The 18,449-nt window shown below is 37.0% G+C and overlaps 2 protein-coding genes across 5 annotated transcripts in view; one reads left to right on the top strand and one right to left on the bottom strand.

Moving 5' to 3' along the window:
* LOC106874974 (inter-alpha-trypsin inhibitor heavy chain H4) overlaps nucleotides 1-395 on the bottom strand; it is a 12,856-nt gene extending 12,461 nt beyond the window's left edge. The window contains exon 1 of the mRNA XM_089362325.1: nucleotides 198-395. Coding sequence (XP_089218451.1) covers nucleotides 198-395 — 198 coding nt within the window. The remainder of the gene's footprint in view (nucleotides 1-197) is intronic.
* LOC106874975 (serine beta-lactamase-like protein LACTB, mitochondrial) overlaps nucleotides 1-18,449 on the top strand; it is a 20,020-nt gene extending 1,571 nt beyond the window's left edge. Inside the window, exons 2-8 of one of the 4 annotated variants that reach the window (XM_014922904.3) lie at nucleotides 851-917; nucleotides 2,420-2,610; nucleotides 9,027-9,134; nucleotides 11,336-11,567; nucleotides 12,022-12,187; nucleotides 14,457-15,892; nucleotides 16,151-16,337. In XM_014922904.3, the coding sequence (XP_014778390.1) occupies nucleotides 851-917; nucleotides 2,420-2,610; nucleotides 9,027-9,134; nucleotides 11,336-11,567; nucleotides 12,022-12,187; nucleotides 14,457-15,033 (1,341 nt within the window). In that variant the 3' untranslated portion in view covers nucleotides 15,034-15,892; nucleotides 16,151-16,337. Of the gene's footprint in view, nucleotides 1-850; nucleotides 918-2,419; nucleotides 2,611-9,026; nucleotides 9,135-11,335; nucleotides 11,568-12,021; nucleotides 12,188-14,456; nucleotides 15,893-16,150; nucleotides 16,338-17,232 lie in introns of those variants that run through there. The other 3 variants (XM_014922905.3, XM_089362326.1, XM_014922906.3) reach the window with 3 other exon arrangements.

Here is an 18,449-nt window from a genome sequence, read left to right as displayed (position 1 = left end):
TAAATGCATGTGTGTAAGAAAAAAGAAGCAAGCATGCAAAATTAAAAAAGAACAGCTAAATTTTATGTGGGAGAGGTTGTAGAAGAACTTAATTTGTGTGCATCTGTGTAATATTATTTGCAGATAAAGGAGTGTGGAGATTTTTTTTTTTTAATAGTTACAAAAATGGTGCAATGCAAGTATCTTTTACATATTACCCAAGTTATTTCTTTAACCACTGCAAAACAGGTCATCCTCTGTGCTGCTTCCTCCAAGCAGGTCATAATCTGTGCCTGCTTAAAACCCCATGGATATGCAATGATGTTCACTGACATGAATACCAGTGTGTGTGTGTGTGTGTGTGTTATGTGTGTGTACAAGAGCTTAGTATTTAGTGCATGTGTCAGTACAAACATTCAGTATATAGTGTGTGTGTGTCTGTCTGCCTGTCTGCAAATACAAAAACTCAGTATGTAGTACGTGTGTGTTTATATGTTTGTGCAAATACAAAGACATAGTGTGTGTGTGTAAGTACAAACATTTAGTTATACATGTGTTTGTGTATGTTTGTATGTATGTATAAATAGAAAAACGTACTGTGTTTATTACGTGTAAGTACAAGAAAAAAAAGTATTGCAGTATTTATCATCAGATAGCATTATTTATGTGTATATCATCAGATAGCATTATATATGTGTACATCATCAGATAGCATTATATATGTGTATAATGCTATCTGAAAATAAGTATTGCAATGTATTTTTTTGTGTTTGCCCTAATTGTATATCGACCTAACCTCTACTCTCTGATTTCAATCTCAAACATGATTATTAGTAGAAATATATTTCTTTCCATAATTTTCCTTTTTCAGGCTGAATGTAGTGCCCCTGGCTTGGTTATTGCAGTCAGCATTGATGGAGAACTTGTCTGGAGCGAAGGTATCTCATTTGAAACTATTTACTAATATCGTACTTTATTACAAGAATTACCAACGCTCTTTTTTTTTTTTTCAGTCCACACCCATCTTGCCTCTACATCTTAGCCACAGACTCCCTCTTCTATCCTTGGTTTTATGCTCCCCAGTCATCCACCACTGATTCCGGACTTCAACCCTAGTTCCCTACTACCACCTCTCGGCACCTTAATCTTCAATGACCCTTTTGGCTCAACATTTAGTATTTAGTTCCCCGTCACCATTTGCCCCTATTCTTCTGTTACATCCACTCACTAAGATGAAGTTAATATAAAACAGAAGTTTACTGAGAATCAAACCTTTTGTAAGGGCTATTCTAAGAAGATAGAGCACTCTTGTGGTCAAATTCACATTGTGTTTGTGAGTACCTAATTGTAGAAGGTTTGTGAGTACCTAATCATTCTGAGAAGTTACAGCACATCTGGGGGCCAATATAATATCAGAGCAGCATTTGTGAGGACCTAATTGTAACAGTTAGTCTGAGAAGATACAGCACATCACCACCATCATCAACATCATCATTAAATGTCTATTTTCCATGCTGGCATGGCTTGGATGGCCCAAGGCTATACTAGAAGACATTTGCCCAAGGTGCCATGCAGTGGGACTGAACCCAGAACCATGTGGTTGGGAAGCAAGGTTCATACCAGATAGTCATGCCTGTGCCTCAAAACTGACATTTCAGAGTTCTTCACTTTGAAATCAAAAGAGTTTTACATTGATGGGATTAAAAAGCTTGTAAATAGATGGAAAGAAGTCATAGATAATCAGGGAAAGTACATTGATGATTAAATTTCAATTAAATATAACATTTGATCACTTGTTTTCTTTATTCAAAATTTGGACAGAACTTATGGGATGACCTGATATATATATATATATATATATATATATATATATATATATATATATACACACATATACACACAAGTTGAAAATGCACTCGGAATCCTTTAGATGGTTCTTTTTTAAAAGGCTTAACCAATTTCGCCAATTTTTCTGATTTTCAAAAGATAAGTGAGATACAGTAGAAAGACGCGGGGCTATGCTTCGGCTCCACATCTTTCTATGTCATTTAACCTTTGAAAATCAGAAATATCTGTGAAAGTGGTTAAGCCCTTCAAAGCAAACCATTTAAATGACTCCCAGTGCATTTTCAACTTCTTTTTCAGTATTTCTACCTCTACCTATGTGGAATAAAATAACTTTGAAGCCTGGTGTTGCCATCCGGTTTCACCAGTCCTCAGTCAAATTGTCCAACCCATGCTAGCATGGAAAGCGGACGTTAAATGATGATGATGATGATGATATACATACATATATATGTATGTATAATTGTATTTCTATGAATGTTTTATCTTCATTATTAACTTTTTTTTCTCACCTCTAATCTAATTACATTCTAACTTGCATTCTTCTTTTCCTATCACATGATTATATTCATTAATTCTGATTGGTTCCTTACAGGGTTCGGCTATGCTGACCTGGAGAATCGAATTCCATACACCCCATCCACCGTGACCAGGATTGCCAGCATTAGTAAATCCATCACCATGGCAGCAGTAGCCAAAATGTGGGAGAATGGACTGCTTGATCTTAACAAACCAGTCCAGCACTATGTACCATCCTTCCCTGAGAAAGAAGTAGATGGGGAAAAGGTATGTTCGCAGAAGTATCATTTTGTATGCTTCCTACCACAAGGTTTTGGGTTCAGTCCCACTACTTGGCACTTTGAGCAAGTGTCTTCTTATATAGCCCTAGACCAACCAAAGTCTTGTAAGTGGGTTTTGTATATATACATGTGTTTGTGTGTGTGTGTGTGTGTGTGCACGCATATGCACATATGTGTGTATAGAAGTAATAACTTGTAATAAAATTTTTAGCTTTAATAAAAGCTAATATTTTCTAAATCTAAATATTTTATTTGAAATTTTATCCTCAGCTGCAATATTTTAAGTAAAAATTTTCTCATTCTGTGCTTTACCAGATGTAATAAGCTGTCCTGAAAGTTTCCAAGTATAATAACTTGTCCTGTAATTTTCTAGGTTTATAATCTTAAGAATATTATTTCTCTTGCTCACATTTTTCCATGTAATGTATATATATATATATATATATATATATATGCATGTGTATTCAATTATGAATTAAAAGCACTGCTAGTGTTGTAAACATTAGTGACCACACATATTCAATATGTGTGTTTTGCTTGATTACTGTTTCACTACGGAACAGGGTTCTGAAGATGACTCCTTTACACCCAGTGCTATGGGGCAGTCATTCCCAGAGCACTATATTGCAGCAAACTGACAAACAAGCAAAACACAGACATTAAGTATGTGTGGTTGAGAATGTATTTGCCTCTGTGTGTGTGTATGCAGTTTCTGCCATGTATTTAATTCACTTATAAGCTACCGCTTGGCCTAATGCTATATTAGAAACCATTAGCCAGAGGTGCCATGCAGTGGAGCCAAACCCAGAACCTTGTGGTTGCAATGTAGACTTCTTAAAGACGCAGCTGTACCGGTACATATTTGTGTGAAAATGTGGTTTAGCCCATGGCCAACCCAGATCAAGTGGATCTATGATCAAAAGAATTCTAGACATGACCACTTCGTCTCTTTTTTTCAGGCATGGTATATCTAGATGTACATTATTTAATATGTCTTTATATTTATTTATTTATTTTTTCATTTTGAAACTGGATAGTGTATGATCTGCTATAAAATTGGCTACTATTTTTAGTAAGTCTAGCAACCACAGAGGGTATGAGTAGACACGAGTTTGATCTATGGTGAAGTATAATTCACTTTTGTTGTTTATATCGTTAGCAGCAACAGCAGGAGCACTGTTAAATTAATGTTTTGTTAATTAGCAATGCAGAATCTACCCATTCCCATCAAATATCATACTTCAGTCCTCAGGGAAACTAGAATTGGACATTGGACCTGCCAGCCACTTTTATAAAACTAACAACAACAAAGATGATGATGATAATAATAATAATAATAATAATAATAATAATAATAATAAGCCTTTCTACTGGAAGCACAAGACATCAAATTTGAAGAAAGGGATTAAGTCAATTACATCGACCCCAGTGCATAGCTGGTACTTATGTAATCGACTCCAAAAGGATGAAAGGCAAAGTCGACCCTGGCAGAATTTGAACTGAGAACAGAGCGGCAGACAAAATACTACTAAACATTTTGCCCTGTGTGCTAATGATTCTGCCAGCTCGCTGTCTTAATAATAATAATAATAATAATAATAATAGAAGAAGAATCCTTTCAACTATAGGCACAAGACCTGAAATTTGGGGCTAGTCAATTTCATCGATCCCAGTACACAACTGGTACTTACTTATTTTATTGACCCTGAAAGGATGAAAGACAAAGCTGACTTCAGTGGGATTTGAACTCAGAATAGAAAAAAAAAACTGGAAGAAATGCTTTCAGCAAAAAATTATTAGCTGATATGTTCTGATATCTGCCAACTAATAATGATAAGTCAGAACAATGACTTGTATATTTATTCTTGATAACATTCTGGCAGATTTGAATGTCAGTGTGTTAATTGCTGTTGTGTTTCATCATTAGAGAACAGTTGCTCCTTGCAAATGAATGGAAACGCCTTGTTAAATAGAACTTTATTATATAATATAAGAATTGGTTCACCCTTGGCATCAATCACATTGTTAATACATTGTGAAATTGGTTTATACAAGTTCTGAATGGTTGTTAAGGGAATTTTGAGCCACTCTTCAAATAAAAACCTGTTTTTGCCCTTTCAACAACAATGGTTGAAGGAAGCAGTCCTTCACTTGCTGCTCCAAAATGCAGCATAAATATTTTATTATATTGAGATCTGGTGATTGTGGAGAAGTGGGAGCAATCCAAATGGTTTAATTCATTTTTATGCTCTTCATACTAAGTTCGAATAACATTAGCCAAAGTGAATCAGTGCATTATGAACTCGGATAATTTTCCTTTAAAAGAATGTAATCCATAACTACCTTCTGACAGACCATCACAACCATTAAATTTTCTCTTCTTCCTGTGACATGACTGCATCCATTAAATCTGATTGGTTCCTTTAAGCAGGTTTTAGCCAAGGTTAGCTGGAGAATTGCTTACCAAGTTATGAAAATGTTGGTTCATGACAGTAGGTTTGTTCCAAAACAAGACAACAATTCACAAATATACCAACACAAATGAATGCCAGTAGTCGACTGCATTTTTCCATATTATCTTCTTATTGTCAGTTTGAGATATGAGAATATTATCTTTTAAAAGATACTTTTGAAACAAATAAAATCTCTTTTGTCACTTTCTTTTTGAGAAATAAATAAATAAATCCATTTCCTTAACTTAATATTCCAACTCAGTCTCAAAGATGCCTATACCTATTTATCAGAAACAAAGTTACAATGCATTTTTTTTTTTTTTTGTTCTTTTTGTTAAAATCTTTGCTGTAATTCTTCAGAATTTTTATATCATTTTTCTTTTGAACTGCGATAAGATGATTACTGACATTTTGCCAATGAGGTGGTTTATGACTTCACAAGAGACTAACTAACTGTATGGTTGGATGTATTGGATTTGCCAACAAACTGGATTCTGCAGTTGATAACAAGAAAAGCTAAAGTTCATAAATATGGTAACTGGCTTTAGGCACCATCTAGATTACACTACAGCTTACAGAGAAATGTTGAAATGGCCAGCATGTTCAGGGAAGGGAATGTGTTGATTACATCAACCCCAGTTTTTGACTGGTACTTATTTTATCAACTTCAAAAAGATGAAAGGAAAAGTTAACTTTGGCGGGATCTTATTTTTTATTTTTTATTTATGCTCCTTTTTTAAAGCCTAGCCAGGCTCATGGGCCCAGTTTCCCAGTTTCTATGGCATATGTGTTCCCCCCAGCTGGACAGGACGCCAGTCCATTGCAGTGTTACTCAAGAAAGAGTGAAAGAAAATTGGGGTGAAAGAGTACAACAGGGGTCGCCACCCACCCCCCTGCCGGAGCCTCGTGGAGCTTTAGGTGTTTTTGCTCAATAAACACACACACCTGGTCTGGGAACCGAAACCACGATCCTCCAACCACAAGTCCGCTGCCCTAACCACTGGGCCATTGCGCCTCCACTGGTGGAATTTGAGCTCAACATAAAGATAAGGATAGTTTGTCTGTTGTGCTAGTGACTTTGCCAGCTTGCTGCCTTCATCATCATCATCATCATCGTTTAACGTCCGCTTTCCATGCTAGCATGGGTTGGACGATTTGACTGAGGACTGGTGAAACCGGATGGCAACACCAGGCTCCAATCTAATTTGGCAGAGTTTCTACAGCTGGATGCCCTTCCTAACGCCAACCACTCAGAGAGTGTAGTGGCTGCTTCTACGTGTCACCCGCACGAAAACGGCCACGCTCGAAATGGTGTCTTTTATGTGCCACCCGCACAAGCCAGTCCAGGGGCACTGGCAACGATCTCGCTCGAAAATCCTACGGGAGCCAGTCAGGCGGCACTGGCAACGGCCACGCTCAAAATGGTTTGTGTGTTATTAATATTGGTATCAGTGGTGGTAATCTTTATAGCAGTAGTGGTGGAGAGAGAGAGTAAAGGTCATGAAGGTGCTGGTGGTAGTGAAGGTTATCATATTACATTGCGAATGTAATTTAAGGCCACTCAAGGCAATGACAAATATTATGAAGAGACATGTATAGCCTTAGTATTCCAGGTTATTTATCCTTTTTTCTAACTATTTATTGTTTTCCTTTTGTTATTTGACAGTTTGGTGGAATTCTTTTTTTTTTACGTTTATTTATATTTTTATGTTTTGTTCTTTTTGTGTTTATATTATTTTTACATGTCAATAGGGAGCCTATGTATAGACAATCAACCAGCTAGAAAGATCTCTTTTTTTAAATAACATACTACTGTATGCAAATAATGGAAAGACACTAGATAATGTGGTCGTAGATGCATACTGACTGAAAAATAGTTGAGGTGGTCATAGGACTGGATTTACACTTTGTAGGGTCCCTGGGCCAATAGGTTCTGGTGGCCCTTATGAATTTGCTAATTTAAAGCATAATAAGATAATACAGAAGGCTGTTAAATCCAAGGGCTCCAAACATTTTGAAGAAGTCCCAAAACTGAGAAGAGCCTCAGTAGATTCAGAGGGGTTAAGTTAAATTTAATGGGGTTTTTTTTAATCTTAAAGGGCCCAATTAATCAAAAGAGGACTCCATGATTTTAAAGGAACTCTATTGGATCAATAAAAAAATTAAATAAGTAATAAAAAGAAATTGCAAATTATTTATAAATGTATTTAATTTAAATGCTAAGTTTTAGGCTTCTTTAAGTTAAAAGAGGCCCCCAGTGCTTGTGGGTGCCTAGGCCATGTTTGGCCCATATGTAAATCTGGCCCTGGGTGGTCAGAGGCCCCCAGTGCTTGTGGGTGCCTAGGCCATGTTTGGCCCATATGTAAATCTGGCCCTAGGTGGTCATTGCTGGAACCACAAATAACATGAATATTAGGATGTACATTTACCATTTCTTTTATACTTTGGAGCTTCATAGCTGCATGGAAGGGACAACAATAAGGAATAATTCCAGTGTAATGAGTGCTATAAGTAACATGAAGTTTGGCACAACATGTTACATGGTTGGGTCATCAATGACTTAACTAGTACACCACCATGCTTGCTTAGTGAAGAGGGTTGGTAGAAACCTAGCAAAACAAAAACAAGACCTGTCTCAGAAGAATGACTGAATGAATGAACCCAAATATGGAGACTTGGTGCCATGTAAAAAGCACTTGTGCTGTTGTCATGTACATATATATACCATCATCATCATCATTTAACATCAATTGTCTCTGCTGACATAGGTTGGACAGTTTAACGAGGGCTGGTAAGCTGATGTTTTGCACTAGATTCCAGTCTAATATGGCATGTTTCCTATGACTGGATGCCCTTCCTGGTGCCAACAACTCCAAGAGTGTAAAGGGTGCTTTTATGTGCCAGTTTCATGACACCAGTATCTGTCACAACTATAATTTCACTCAGCTTTATGGATCTTCCTTCTCAAGCACAGCAAGGTCTTTGTCCTTTGTCCTTTGCTCTCTGAGGCCCAGCGCTTGAAAGGTGCTTTTTGTGTGCCACTGGCATGATTGCTAGTTTCCACAACACCAGCATCAGCCACATTACCTCACACATATATATATATATATATATATATATATAATTCGTTTTGCAAGATTCTTGATGTGAAATATAGTACGTGTTTTTTTATTGGCTAAACTGGCAACATGACCATCCCCAAATACAACAATATATATATATATAATAATAATAATAATAATAATAATATTAGGGATAAAAATCCAACTTTACAGGTAAAAACTCAATTAAATTCAATTTATTAAAAATTAAAATTAAATTAAGTTTTTCTATATGTGACAGTGGATTTTCATTGATGAGTTCATGCACCTATATAGAGGTGCAATTTTCAGTGAGGGTGCATGGCTCAGTGGTTAGAGCGTTGAGCTTACAATCGTGAGGTTGTGAGATCGAATCCCGTACCGGGCTGCTTGTTGTGTTCTTGAGCAAGACACTTTATTTCACGTTACTCCAGTTCACTCAGCTGTAGAAATGAGTTGCGATGTCACAGGTGCCAAGCCGTATTGGCCCCTTTGCCTTTGCCTTGGATAACATCAGTGGTGTGGAGAGGGGAGGCTGGTTTGCATGGACGACTGCTGGTCTTCCATAAACAACCTTGCCCGGACTTGTGCCTGGGAGGGTAACTTTCTAGGTGCAATCCCATGGTCAGTCATGATCGAAGGGGGTCTCAGCAGGTGCAATTTTGATAAAAATTCATGGATCCCCAATAATATCCTTTCTTGACCTCCAGGGGTCTATGAACCACCAAGTTGGGAATTGCTGACATAAAAAATGCCCCTATCATTCATTTTTGTCAGTTGCCTTTTATTTTGAAATTATTTTTGTCTTATTTTGTATTTACTTTTTTTTTTTTTTTTTTTTTTTATTGTTGGTTTTAATTTTTTTTTAGGTGACACTAACTGTCCGTCATTTGCTGTCTCACATGGGTGGTATTCGTCACTACAACAGGACGTATATAGATAAGGATGCTGATAAAAATAGTAACGATAATTCTAAGGTGAGGACTGGATTCCTTAAAGAGTCACGATTGCTTTCTAATTTTTTATACACACACACACACACATACATACATACATACATACATACATATATTGGGTGGTTGAAAAGATGCATGGGCATTATTAGATGAGCCCCAATTTCAGCTGTGTATATTTGGAAATAAGAGAACCAGGAACAAAATTAGCTTATGGGAGACCCAACTTTACATGCAGGACCTGGGGTGAAATTTTGAAACTATTTCTTTAAAATGTGTTTTATACGCCATCAAATGCACGTGTGTGTGTGTGTGTGTGTGTGTGTGTGTGTGTGTGTGTGTGTGTGTGTGTGTGTGTAGGAAAAATCCTAAAGGGGTCAATAAATTAAGTATCAGTCAGACCCCTCCCCCAAAATTTCTAGACTTGTGCCTATAGTAGAAAATATTATTAAACTGGAGTTAAAGACAGCAGATTCATGAGAGTGCAGGGAAAATGCTTTACAGTATTTCTTCTGACTCATTACGTTCTGAGTTCAAAGCTGACCGAGGTTAATTTTGCTTTCATCCCTCTGGGGTTCATAAAATAAATACCAGTCAAATATAGGGGGGGTTGATATAATTAAAAAGAGTAAGAGAACTTACCTCTCTAGGTTGATGAGTAGAGAAGGTGGAGGTTGTATGATTACATCTTGAGAAGCCATTAGTGAAGAGAGAAAGAGAGGTGTTCTTCCATGTATTCATAATATGTTCCTGTTTAAATTAGGTCTTTTATCTGGTTTGAACTGTTGGTGACTGAAAAATGGTTAGTTAAAGAATAGAACTTATCTATATATGACAGCTGATTTTCATAAATTTCCAAGTGCTAATACTGAAAACAATAGGAATGAACTCATTGAAAAATCTAGTCTAGGTTTCTATTCCTGGCGAAGAATCCAGGAAGCAATTCATTTCATGTATACGAGGCAGTATCAAAAGGTTCCTGGACTAGTTATGTTTAATAAAAAAATTACTTATTTGCCTAAGGTTTAACATGATTTCCTTTGAAACAGTCACCTTGCACAGCAATAAACCCGTCCCAGTGTTTCTGCCACTTTTGGAATCCAGCCTGGAAATTGTTTTCTACAAGCAAGCCAAGGAGCTTCTGCAATTCACTCTGGATCTTGACAACGGTGTTAAAACGGCAACTTTTGAACTGCATTTTCATCTTGAGGAAGAGACGGAAGTCAGCAGGTGCTAAATCTGGCGAATAGGGCAGGTGTGGAAGTGACACCATGTTGTTTTCGGTGAGAAATTCATGAGTGAGGAGAGCTCAGTGACAGGATGCATTGTTGTCATGAAGAATCCAGTTCTTCATGCTCCACAGATCCTGTCACTTTTGCCAAATGTCCTCCCCCAAATGCTTCAAAACTTCACAGTAGAACTCTTGATTGATGGTCTGGCCCTGTGGCATGAATTCTTAATGCACAATACCACATTTCCGGGGGTGATGCTTGTGGCAGGTCTTCCAGATCATTCATCATCTTCCGGGGATATTCTTCCACTTTTGAAGCACCCATGCCACTCGAAACATTGTACTGGGATCGATATAATCGACTTAATCCCTTTGTCTGTCTTTGTTTGTCCCCTCTATGTTTAGTGTGTAACTGGTACTTAATTTATCGACCCCGAAAGGATGAAAGGCAAAGTCGACCTCGGCGGAATTTGAACTCAGAATGTAACGGCAGACGACATACCACTAAGCATTTCGCCCGGTGTGCTAATGTTTCTGCCAGCTCGCCACTTCTACACAATTTCTTTCTACCAAATTTATTCACAAGACATTGGCCAGCTTAGTTGCTGTAGTAGAAGTCACTTTCCCCGAGGTACTTCACAGTGAAACAACTTGAAAACAGCTTTATCCATATAACTACACCTGTGACATTGTATTTATTAGACCTGTCTGCCACAGCAGAATTGATACTGGTGCCACATAAAAAGCGCCTGGTACACTCAGTTGAGTGGTTGGCATTAGGAAGAGCATCCAACTGTAGAAATTGTGCCAGAAAAGATAATGGAGCCTGGTGTGACTTCTGACTTTACCAGCTCTGGTCAAACTGTCCAACCCATTCAAGCATGGAAAATGGACGTTAAATGATGATGATGATGATGATTACTTGTTTTGATGTTTTTGTTGGGTTTTTTTTTTCGTTTTTTTATGTTTTGTGTCTGTGTTTCTCTTTTACTAGGATGATTCAAAGAGTGCCGATAACACCACCACCAAGAACAACAACAACAATGCCTCTACCAACAACAACAACAACACTAACAACAACAACAACAGCAAGGAACTTGTTAAACTATCTGAATCTTCAAACAACAGCGACTACAAAATGGAGGAAATGTATCTGAAAAAGTCCTTCAAAAATGTTGACGAAGCCCTAACGCTCTTCAAAGACGATCCTCTTGTTCACAAACCAGGTAATTTGATTGTTTTTAAAATATTCTGTTGTATGTTGCTTGAAAAATGTCTTAAAAATCTTTTATTCGTTCAAAGAAACTGTCACAGTTCTTGGTTTATAATTCAGAGAAGCTTTTACTTTTTATAGTTTGTTCATAAAAACCTAGCACAGTTCTTCTTTTGTGTTTTTTTTTTCTTCATTTTTTTCTTCTTTTTAATTTGTTCTGAGTTCAAATGCTGCCGGGGTCAACTTTGCCTTTCATCTTTCCAGGATCGATAAATTAAGTACCAGTTACACACTGGGGTCGATGTAATAGACTCGTCCCCTCCCCACAAAAATCTTCAGGTTTTGTGCCTATAATAGAAAGGATTATTACAATGGTAAGCTGGCAGAGTCGTTAGCACACCAGACAAAATGCTTGGCAGCAATTCTTCTGGGTTTTACATTACTGTTATCTCCTGTCGTTCATCTAGGCAGTAAGTTTCTGTATACAACACACGGCTGGACATTGGTGAGTGCTGTCTTGGAGAAATCTTCAAATATATCTTTAACAAAGATGATGCCCTCAGTGTTCAGAGAGCTCGGACTTCACAACACCTACCTGGACAGGAATAAACCCATCATATATAACAGATCCAGGTGAGGAGAAACTCTTCCTTATTACTTAATTATTATTATGGAATTTTTATCACTTTTTTTAAAAATCTTTTTTCACTTTTTTCAGTCATTGGACTGCGGCCATGCTGGGTCACTGCCTTCAAGGGTTTTACTCAAACAAATTGATCCCAGGAGTTATTTTATTTTTTCTTTAGCTTAGTATTTATTCTAGTGGTCTCTTTTGCCAAACTTGTAGATTACGGGGATGTAAACAAACAAACACTGGTTGTCAAACAGTGATGGGGTGCAAATGAAATACAAACACACACACCTATATATCAATGTATTGGGGGTTTTTTTTCAGTTTCCTTCTACCAAATCTACTCACAAGGCTTTGGTTAGCCTAGGGCTATAGTAGAAGACACTTGCCCAGGATCCTGCCATGCAGTAGGACTGAACTCCAAGCCACACAGTCACTGATCTTGTTAGGAGAAAAACGATTAGTTTTAAATCTCTGAGCGAGAAATAAGTAGTTCTTGTAGTGATGATGGTGGAGGACATCAACTCCTTACTTGTTTTTCTAAAATGCACCATAAATGTTCAATAATTATAGAGGGAACAAACAAGGACAGACAAAGGGATTAAGTTGATTTAATTTAATTGACCCCGAAAGGATGAAAGGCAAAGTCGACCTCAGCAGAACTGAACTCAGAATGCAATGACAGACAAAATAGCGCTAAGCATTTCACCCAGCGTGCTAATGATTCTGCCAGCTCACTACCCTGAATGTTCAATAATATCGGGATCTGGGGACTGTAGTGGCCAGATAAGATGTTCAACTTCACTAGAATGTTCCTCATGCCATTCAGTAACAACTTTAGTTGTGTGAATTGAAGCATTGTCATCTTGAAAGATTGCATTTCCTTCCAGAAACAGTTCTGCAACTATAGGATGAATTTGAGCTGATAAAGTGCTTAAATAGTCTTCACTATTAATTCTGCCATGAAGGGAAACCATTGGACTGGTGGATTTCCAAGATATAGCACCCCCCCAGATCCACGTTTAACAGTTGGAAGAGGGCAGTCTGGGTCAAATGCTTCTTTTGGCTGTCTCCACATGTATACTCGGCTGGTGGTCAGAAATAAGGTAAGGGATGACTCATCTGAGAAAATAACATTCTTCAACTACTCTAGGGACCAATTCTGTAGGTTTTTACTCCACTCTAAATACTTTGCAACATTTGTTTTGAAAGTAGTGGTTTTCTGGTTGCAGCCATCCCATGAAATCTGGCTTTGTGCAGCTTCCAGTGAACAGTTTTTGTGGAAACTGGGTTCTCGAGGTGGTCATTAAGCTCTGTAGTGATTTTGGGAGCTGTACTTTTGTGATCCTTTCTAATAATTCACATAAGAGTCCAACGGTTCCTGTCTGAAAGTTTTGGTTTTCTTCCGGAGTTTTGTTTCGATGAGGAGGTTTTTCCCTCTTTCTCAAAAGCTGTCATTACTTTCAAGACAGTACTTCTTCATTATACTAGTGCCTGCCATGCGAGCTCTATCAATTTGACCTCTTTGAAAGTCCGATAGATCTGTCATTTTAATAAATTTTAATTACCTTTTTCTGATATCTGAAAAAAAAACAGCAATTTTAGCAAAACATATTAAGCAACACTAATAATAAATCAAAAGAACATAAAAATAAACAAGCTTTTGATTGTTTTATAGATATTTCAAAATTATGATGCTATGTGTTTCCATTATTTAGTCCAACCCTTTTATATATATACATATACATATATATATATATATAAAAGATAGGTATGTATGTGTATATGTATATACATATACCAGTGAAGGTGCATGGCTCAGTGGTTAGAGTGTCGAGCTTACGATTGCGAGGTTGTGAGTTCGAATCCCGAACCGGGCTGTGTGTTGTATTCTTGAGCAAGACACTTTATTTCGCGTTGCTCCAGTTCACTCAGCTGTAGAAATGAGTTGCGACGTCACAGGTGCCAAGCTGTATTGGCCCCTTTGCCTTTCCCTTGGATAACACTGGTGGCGTGGAGAGGGGAGGCCGGTATGCATGGGCGACTGCTGGTCTTCCATGAGCAATCTTGCCCGGACTTGTACTTCGGAGGGTAACTTTCTAGGTGCAATCTCATGGTCAGTCATGACCGAAGGGGGTCTCAGCAATACCAGTGTTGTAGTTTCAGCAATTAGCACACTCTGTGACAGCCACCACTTCTTAACCTACCCTTCTATCTATCTATTATATCAATCCTGCTTTATACTTGTGTTTATTTATGTATTTCTGTCAGGTTCTACAGTATTTCAAAGAATGGACAAGTGGTTAATGCTCCCTACGTTGATAATTCTTACAAGTGGGCTGGTGGTGGATTCCTTTCAACTGCTGAGGACTTGATAAAATTTGGAAATGCCATGCTGTACAGCTTCCAGTTTGATGACTCTGGTGATAGCACATCTCCTCTGAATACAAAAACAGAAGGACAAGGTGCACAAAACAAAGACTTCATTTACAAGAACAGCAATGAAGCCAGGTTGAAGGGCTATCTGAAGCGCAAAACAATGTTGGATCTGTGGAAACCTGTCGAAGGGACCAACACTTCTAAGGCCACTGATATTTATTATGGCCTTGGTTGGAAAATTATTCCTTTCAAGCATGATCATGCTTATTGCTTGAAGAACCGTTTCTATGCTTTCCATACTGGGAGTGCTATTGGTTCTAGTAGTATTTTGCTTATGTTACCTCGAGATTCATTGCAGTCAGAGGCTAATCCTCCCAAAGGAGTGGTAGTGACTGCCATCTGCAATATTGGTGATATTAGTTTACGTGAATTAGCCTTGTCTGTAGCTGATCTGTTTGATCGGGTATAGGAGTTTGGTGTTGTTACTGAAAGACTAATGAAAGGAAAATCGAAGTCAAGAAGAAAATTTGGAAGAAACAAAGTAAACTTGAAGGAAAGAAAGAAAATCTAAACGAATGAAAAAGTAAATAACAGTAAGAAAGAAATAATGAACGAAAGGCTGAAAGAAAGAAATTTAAAAAAACAGCCTGATACTTATTCTATTAGTCTTTTTTGCTGAATTGCTAAGTTAAGGGGATATAAACACACCAACACTGGTTGCCATGCAATGATGGGGAACAGACCCAAACACAGACACACACACACAGGGTGACCCCCCCCCCCCAAAAAAAAAACAACCCACAAATCTTTGATTAAAACTGTTTGAATAAAACAATGTAGAGAGATAGATCGTGATGAACAGTGGTTCCAGCAAGACAGGCCCCCCCCCCCCTGCATCAAATGACTCCCTAGCCTGACTGAGAGAGCAATTTCAGGAGATACTGATCAGCAGGAAGTTTGATATTGTGTGGGCACCACATTTACCAGACTTGGACCCCACCAGATTTTTATCTGTGGTGGTGGGGGGGGGGGGTATCTCAAGGATAATGTTTACCAGAACAAACCTCAAACGATTGGTGAACTGAAGACAACAATCACAGCAGAAATCAAGGAAATCCCCAAAGAGGAATGTGTTCGAGTAATTGACAATTTTGTGCAATGTATGCCATTTGGAGTATATTTTGAAAAGAACATGACTTTTAAGCAAAGGGAATGACCGTACACAGACCAAAGTTCAAGTCCAGCAAATTTGAAGAAATTAGCTGGACCTTTGTAGGATTTAATAAAAATTTTATGGGTTCTGATTTTTTGGGGGTCGCCCTGTGTATGTATACATACATATATATATATATATATATATATATATAATGGCCTACTTTCAGTTTCTATCTACCAGGTCCACTCACAAGACTTTGGTCAACCTGAGGCTATAGTAGAAGATACATGCCCAAGGTGCTGAACCTGGAACCATGTGGTTGGAAAGCAAACTTCTTACTATACAGTGATATATATATATAGAGATAGATAGATAGATAGATAGATAGATAGATAGATAGATAGATAGAGAGAGAGAGAGAGAGAGACAGGCACCTATATATATATATATATCTTTTGGCACTGCATATCAATTATGGTGGTAATTAACAATGGATTAAATTACCATTTTCTTCTGAAAATCTGGCGTTTCAAGTTCATTATCCAATTTCTACACAACACACTAGCACGTATAAAGATTCTGTAATTTATGATGTTATAATAAAAAGATAAGCTAAACTTCCTGTTTTATTCTGTTCTCATATATATCTGTATATATATATATATATATGTGCACACACACACACAAACACACACACATATATATGTGTAACAATTAGAAAATGGAGGATAATATGCTGAACCCAACTACTTGTAGACGGTGTATCCCGTTGAAAGATACTATCCCTTAGTGGGTTGAACCCCCAACCCCTAACTCTTTCATATATATATATATATATATATATATATATATATATATATATATACCTAGCATTCTTTCAATAGTTTATCTATCAATCTTTCCTTCTATTTGTCAACTTCCTGCCTTCTTATTAGAATATATTCTGTGCATATCAGGCAACACACACACATATGAAAGATGGTTAATATTGTTTATAGTAATTCTGTTCTTAGTGTATCAATTTTCTTTTTCTTTTTCTCCAACTCTAATTATACAAATACAAATTCAACAATAAAGTCAGACTGAAGTTGCTTTATATTTAGAAATAGCTTAAAGTTTGTATGTTTATAGTTATGGCAGGATATGAGTTTCAGTGCTATGACAGCATCTACCATGTACCACTACTTATCTGTCTGTCTGTCTGAGTATCTATCCATCATCAATCTGTCTATCTCTACATCTTTCTGTTTGTCTATTTCAGTCTGTCTTTCTCTCCATCTCTTGTTTATCTATTTCCCCATCTATCTACTTATCTTTCCATCTCCCTATCTATCTGTCTATATCTATTTACTTGTCTGACTCTTTATCCATATGTCTGTCTAACTCTCCATCTATCTATTTATTACCTTTCTATCTTTCTTGCTATCTATCCAGCCAATCATCTATCTGTCAATCATCAATCAATCAATCAATCCTGCTTTATACCTGTGTTTATTTATGTATTCCTCTCAGGTTCTACAGTGTTTCAAAGAATGGACAAGTGGTTAATGCTCCCTACGTTGACAATTCTTACAAGTGGGCTGGTGGTGGATTCCTTTCAACTGCTGAGGACTTGATAAAATTTGGAAATGCAATGCTGTACAGCTTCCAATTTGATGATAATGTATCACCTTTGAGTACAAAAACAGGACAAGGTATGCAAAACAAAGAGAACAACAATGAAGCCAGGTTGAAGGGCTATCTAAAGCGCAAAACAATGTTGGATCTGTGGAAACCTGTTGAAGGGGCCAAAGTCTCTGAAGCTAATGATATTTACTATGGACTTGGGTGGGAGCTAATTCCTTTCAAACATGAGCATGCTTATTGCTTGAAGAACCGTTTCTATGCTTTCCATACTGGGAATGCTGTTGGTGCTAGTAGCATTTTGCTTATGTTACCTCGAGATTCATTGCAGCCAGAGGCTAATCCTCCCAAAGGAGTGGTTGTGACTGCCATCTGCAATATTGGTGATATTAGTCTACGTAAATTGGCCTTGTCTGTAGCTGATCTGTTTGATCGGGTATAGGAGTTTGGTGTTGTTACTGACTGACTGGACGAAAGACAACGAAAGAGAAATTGAAGTAAAAAAGAAAGAAGAAATGATAAAGAAATAAAGAAAAATAAAGAAAATTTGGAAGATTGAAAGAAAAAATGATAATGAAATAAAGAAAAATTTGGAAGAATGAAAGAAAAAATGATAATGAAATAAAGAAAAATGATAGAGAAAAATTTGGAAGAATGAAAGAAAATGATAAAGAAATAAAGAAAAGTGATAAAGAAAATTTGGAAGATTGAAAGAAAAAATGATAATGAAATAAAGAAAAATGATAAAGAAAATTTGGAAGGATGAAAGAAAAATAAAGAAAGAAATAATGAATGAAAGAAATAAAAACAAAATTAATAGTGAAAAAACAATAACAGCATTTGATCTCATTTTCATTAAGAATTATGACCATATTGTAAATGTGGTGATAGGAGTAAATGTAGATTATTGTTTTATTATAATGTAATAACACTGTGGAAGTGATGTTTCAGTTGAATCTTGTTATATCCCTGGTATTGATCTTTGTTATATTGTTTTTCTCTGTTGCACCTGAGAAGGGACCAGCATGGCGACCCTATTGAATTTGAATCACTTTAAAAATTTATTTTTTTAATAAAGTTAGTCATTCCTGACCAAATATACTCCA

Source organism: Octopus bimaculoides, chromosome 14 (genome assembly GCF_046866305.1).
Source record: "Octopus bimaculoides isolate indiv1 chromosome 14, ASM4686630v1, whole genome shotgun sequence".
NCBI lineage: Eukaryota > Metazoa > Mollusca > Cephalopoda > Octopoda > Octopodidae > Octopus > Octopus bimaculoides.
This window is presented reverse-complemented; position numbering and strand designations above follow the sequence as displayed.